The sequence below is a fragment of the Melitaea cinxia genome, chromosome 30 (genome assembly GCF_905220565.1).
Source record: "Melitaea cinxia chromosome 30, ilMelCinx1.1, whole genome shotgun sequence".
NCBI classification, from domain to species: domain Eukaryota; kingdom Metazoa; phylum Arthropoda; class Insecta; order Lepidoptera; family Nymphalidae; genus Melitaea; species Melitaea cinxia.
In genome coordinates, this window is record NC_059423.1 from 8,583,105 (window position 1) to 8,589,294 (window position 6,190).

At 32.6% G+C, this 6,190-nt stretch overlaps 1 protein-coding gene across 1 annotated transcript in view; it reads left to right on the forward strand.

Annotated features, from left to right (window-relative positions):
• Positions 1–5,606, forward strand: part of LOC123668210 (extracellular serine/threonine protein kinase four-jointed) — a 55,918-nt gene extending 50,312 nt beyond the window's left edge. The window contains exon 2 of the mRNA XM_045601999.1: positions 3,806–5,606. Within this exon, the coding sequence (XP_045457955.1) occupies positions 3,850–5,556 (1,707 nt within the window). The 5' untranslated portion in view covers positions 3,806–3,849 and the 3' untranslated portion in view covers positions 5,557–5,606. The remainder of the gene's footprint in view (positions 1–3,805) is intronic.
• Positions 5,607–6,190: the final 584 nt, after the last annotated feature.

Here is a 6,190-nt window from a genome sequence, read left to right on the forward strand (position 1 = left end):
CAACTGCTGGCTTTGAAATATACAGGCCGAAGACGGGCAGCAGCGTCTTCGGTGCGACAAAGCCAGCCCTGCGGTCACCAACCCGCCTGCCCAGCGTGGTGACTATGGGCAAAACACATAAGTTCACGTTATTTTTGGGGTAAACTTGTGGAGGCCTATGTCCAGCAGTGGACTGTAAAAGCTGTAATAATAATTAGAAATTAACCCCGAAGTCGTTTATTTGGGTTAAAATGTAAATAACAAAACGAACGCCTATTGCCAATGTAAGTTGATCTTTTTCAATAAAGAAAACAAATAATAAAATAAACAGCAACTATCAAGCAATCGCATCGCAATCAATCGCTACATGTCAATTATGATAAAAAAACGTATTATGTAAAAATATTTACATAATTTAGAAGTTACATATCTTGTTATCATTAAATATGACATAATGAAATAAGAATCATCAATGACGCCTCCTATCTGATCTATGTAAATCACATCAAATCCAATCAAAAAATTTCTTATTCAACTAGTCATTTTCACTTTTGAATCGACATTTTGTAAAATCAAAATGTTATCGATCTTTGATAAATTAACAGTTAAATTGAAGCTGCCACCGATTCGGGATGTAGATTAGGATTGAGAAGAATCGGCGAGAAACTCCGCAGTTACTTTTATTATAAATATATATATAGTAATATATATAATATATATAGTAATATCTTACACGAAATACAGCTTCACTTCACCCACACATCTTTAACATTAATGTAATATTTAACTGAATGTTATCTGTTTACTAGCTGACTCGCCAAACGTTGTCTTGCCGCTAAACGCTATTTAAAAACAAGGGGTGGTGGCAGAAGGGTGAAAATTTAGGTTTGTATGTATTTTTTAACGCCAAATCATAATAAAAAAAATCTAATGATTAAAAAAATAATTAGGGTGGACTACCCTTAACATCTAAGGGGATGAAAGATGTTGTTCGATTCTCAGACCTACCCAATATGCACACAAAATTTCATGAGAATCGGTCAAGCCGTTTCGGAGGAGTTTAACTACAAACACCGCGACACGAGAATTTTATATATTAGGTGATATTAAAATTAAATTACGAGTATATTATATAAATAAATAAATAAATATCTATACAATACACACACGGTCGTCTGTTCCTAAAGTAAGCAACTTAGTGCTTGTGTTATAGGTTACAGCCGACTGGTATATAGCTACATTTTTTTTTCAATAAAGTTATTTATAAATAATACATATATAAATATATAAATAAATATATATATTACACCCAGACTCGGGGTGGGAATCGAACCCACAACCCTCGGAGCAGAAAGCAAGGTTAATGCAAACTGCGCCAACGGGCTAGTGTAAAATAGGAATAATATATATACACATTAATCAGGAAAAATATAAAAATTAAAAACAGTTTACTGATACATATATTTTTTGACGGAACCCTAAACAATATTAAAATCGTGTACAAATCGTTGTGACATTATCTTAAACGCGATATCTATAAATTCCGAATGATTAACGTTCGGTAACGTGAGCCTTGTGTATGTGTGTGTTTGTTTATAAATCATACATTTTATTACTTGTAGCCTTTTTTACTGTTATGATTTATCATTTCGTTTTATATTAATAATTGCTTATTGAATCTTCGAATTTTATTGTTAGAGTGAAATTTGATATTAGAATTCCTTGCAGTCTATTTGAGTTTGACGTTTACAAAATAGGCCATATTATGTGTTGTGTTGTTACTAAACTGAATTATGATAGTTAATTGAAAATACAGTTCAATTGAAAATGGTACCAAGAAAATAGTCTATAATGTATTTTGTTGTGGTTATATTGAAGTAAAGAGTTGTAAAAACACTTGGTCAAATTGAAAATTTGATCTAGAAATGGGCCATAAAACATCATGTTGTGATACAGACATCGAATAGTTATAATGAAAAGGCTTTGAGAAATCGTTATACTACTAGTTATTACTGTTTAAATAATTGTAATAAAATAAGAAAATGGTCATCCATTTATAACGAGGGGCTCGAGAGGGGTCGAAAAAACAACGATGGGGGGGGGAGGGCATATTGAGATATCAAGTGTATTTGTTTTTAATTGAACGTTCAATTTCCAAATAAAAAAAAAACAACGAACAAACACCCCGCAACCTTGATGTCTCTGGAAATTTGTATTACGATGCTAAATTTTTAAAAAATTTATTAAAATATTACTGTATATAAAGATAATATTCTGAAAAGTTCAATATACTTGATACAAAGTAATACATGTGATTTTTGGTATAGGAGGAGTAGTCTAAAACCTCACCACATATCACCAAGGGGTGGTAGGGGGTTAAAAATTTGCTAAAATGACATGTGGTTAAGGGAAGACTCCAATGAAGTAATTTTCTAGGTATATGGAGTCGCCAATGAAACTGCTGGACACTGCTAATTTAATAACAACTCTTTCTCTTCTCTAATATAATAACAATTCTTTTCGTGTTGTACAAGACAGTTGTAGGCCATAAAATTTCATGGAGTAACTAATTCTCTGAATAATCATAATCGTCTGTAACGAATCTGGTTACGTCTGTAATAAAGCAATAATAAAGTGTCGGTAAAACTGAGCGCGTTTTTTTACTAACCGCACTTGTGTCTTATTGAAAGACATTAAAAAAAACTTTTAGTAGTTTGGTCGTTGATTCGGCTTTAGCACAGCCATATAATCAGCCAGATAATAATATTTGTCGTGGTCTCGCCCCTTTTGTTTTTTGTATTTTGTGTGTCTCAACTGACATGTGAGTAAATGTTCGACAGGTTCTATAGGTATATATGCCGTCAACGGATCATTAGGTTCTGCTCATTGTCCCAATTTTTTATACGTATGAAAAAGAAATAGTACTGTTTGTACTAAAGGACGCGACTCTGTGACATAATCGCAAAACAAATACGCGTCCAATTTGACAGTACCCTTAATCGCGGGAAATTCTAACGACATTAAGATGTTATTACAAGCTAAAGGTTAACTCTATCTCTCTCTATCTGCCTCGTTACGAGTGAGAGAGATAGAACACAGTTATGGCGGCCGAGCTCAGAGTCACCGTAAAAGTCGCGACCGTGTGAAATATGATTGCAATTAAATGTCTCAAGGATAATAGTTAATGTTTTTTTGAACTAGATATTACTTTTGGTTTTACTCGACTATTTGTTCTTGATTGGGAATAAAATATAGCTTGTTAGTCACTAGCATAAGATGTACCATAATATTTTGAACAATATCTCGTTTATTATGTTGAATTTCATTTTATTTTAATGTCATATATGTACTAGTTACTAAGAGTAGCAATTTTTGTTAACACAAATAATATGTCAAAATTTAATATGTAGCAAATATAATTTGAAAAACTGGGAGCTCTACAAGAACTTAACCAAAACTAAATAAACTAACGCCTAGGTTAAGACTCATCATTTAATTCAACAAACTCTTTTATTTATTTAATAAAGGCATACCAACTAAGTACATAAAAAACTTTCTACATTAAAACAATACCGCTAAGTTATACAATTATGCATTTAAGTTAAAGGTTTCTTTCACGTTGTTAGAATGCCACTGTAATCAGACATTAATCTTATTTGTGTAATATACAAAAAAAAACATTTGTTAGAAAAAAAAAACTATTATATTTATACATTAATCTCTTATAAATATAACAGTAGAAATAGTTTTTATAGAAAATTATTTGAAAAATTCAGAGCATATCTGTAATTACACATTGATTAATTTTTATTTTTTCTTGTTTCAGATAAAGAAAATGGCATTTAATATAGAATAGCACCTGCAGCAAAAATGGCTTCCAACACTCCAGAATCTGAATACGAGAGAGAAAATACAGAATGTCAAACAGATAGAATACCGAAACCGAGCAAGTTAGAAAACAAAATAGATGCAAAGGTAGTTAATTCAAAAATACAGATCAAAACAAATAATAAAATGAGAAAGCCACATTTATTATATAATAATTTTGGATACAAAGAAGAATTGTCGAGAAGAGTAGCTGTCAAGAGAGAATATGGGTGCTTTAATTACTGTTTCATTAGTGTGTGTCTAAGTTTCTTACTAGGCTTAGCAATTGGAATAGCAATCGTTGGACCTCCTCATAGAAGAGTGATTACTCCTAATTTTAGTTCGAAGAAATTAGTGAGAATAAACACGAGCAGAGAAGAGCAGAGAATCTTAAACTCTGTGAAATATTCTGATAATGTAAAATTAGATGACAGTTCTAATCCTGATAGAAATGTAGATAGATTTGCGACAGTTTCCTTTACTGGACCGATAGATCCTCATAAACATAATAAAGATGTTTACCCTCAAAGTCTCACAGAAGACATGAAAGAAATACTTAAAGACAATAAAGTAACCAAACATAAGCTGGTCATATCTAGCGTTATCAACTCAACTCTACACGTTCCTAGCACAGATACAGTTTTGTATGATAACATATTCTGGGGGCCAGAGGTCGAAAATTCAATGCCGCAAGGTTATGGAGAAAATTCCGCAGAAATTTGGGAGAAATACGTCGACCAGAGCGAGGTGATCAAGATGGAGCCGGGCTGCGGGAGAATGCAGAACCGTCTGATAACTTTCAAAGACGGTATCCAAGCTTGCGTGCGTTACAGACAGAATACAGACCAAATCCAAGGAGAAATCTTTAGTTTTTATGTAGCTAGGTTATTAAATTTGACCAATCTAGCGCCATCTGTTGTCAAAGTCGTTGATTTAAAAGATAAATTATGGCAAGGGGTTGCTAATGACATAGCTTCAGCGCAGTGGAACACAAACAGAGCAGTTGTTCTGACTCAGTACATCCCGAGCCTAGAATCTGCTACCATACCTGAAATATTCAAACCATCAACGCGACATTTGAACAAATATGACGTTTTTAAAATGTCACAAAAGGAAAACATCACGATGGAACCAAACAAGCAGATTCTGTTGGACAAACTGAGAACAAAGAGTATTAAAGCAAAAAAATCGATTGATAATTTTGATTTTATTGACGCTAAGTTAAATAAAAAGACGATTGATTTGTTCGTCGAACTAGCGCAGTGGTCAGATTTGATCATATTTGACTATTTAACAGCGAATTTGGACAGGATAGTCAATAATTTATTTAACTTCCAATGGAATGTGAACATTATGGACGGTCCAGCGCATAATTTAGCTAGAAAGATGGACAGCGGGTTACTTCTATTCTTGGACAATGAGTCTGGCCTGTTACACGGGTACAGACTGTTGAAGAAGTACAATGTGTACCATAGTTTGATGCTTGATAACTTGTGCGTGTTCAGACAAAGGACGGTCGATGCGTTGAAGAGCTTGCACGAAAGCTCGGTAGGTGGTAAACTAAGTGATATGTTTCATAGGAAGAATAATCCAGTGATAAGGGACATTTTACCACCTTTGCCAGAGAAGAATGCGAAGGTTTTACACGATAGGATAGGAAAGGTTTTGAGTCAGATCGAAAAGTGTACACAGACTTTTTCTAATAGATAGAATTTTTTTTAATTGGGCTCGCACTGAAAACTTCTTTTTTTTGTAATTTTGAAATTTTGTATTTTGTAATTAATTTCTCATGATTATATTAGATGGCCGAAAAATTGTCTAAATTAAATTGATTGTGTAACTATTCGAGACAAACTTATCAAACTAATGTTTGAGTGTTGATATTAAAATATCATATTAAATATGGACCTTCAGCTTTTTAAATGGTTTGAAATTGAGGATTTTTTTTTTTGTGAAAATAAAGGCTCGGTCAAATTGATTGCGTATTATCGTCACATGCTCGAAAGCCATACTGCCGTGCTTATGTAAAAAGCAGTAACTATTTTTAGAGTTTTCTTCAATGATTATAATTGTAAATATACCATTAAACCTAAACTTATACATTTATTTCTAACACAAAGTTTTTGTCACATTTCGATATTTTTACTTTACTGCCCTTTACGAAGCACTGACGCACATCGTAAGTCGAGACGAGTTGCTTAATACGCATCCAGTTTGACCGAAGGTCAATATTCATTTTTTTTATTGTATCTTAATAATTATTTTGGTAAATTCTGAAATTAGCCATCCATAGAAACTTCATTCATCTTTAGAAATAAAAAAATGAAAATGTTTGATATAATTT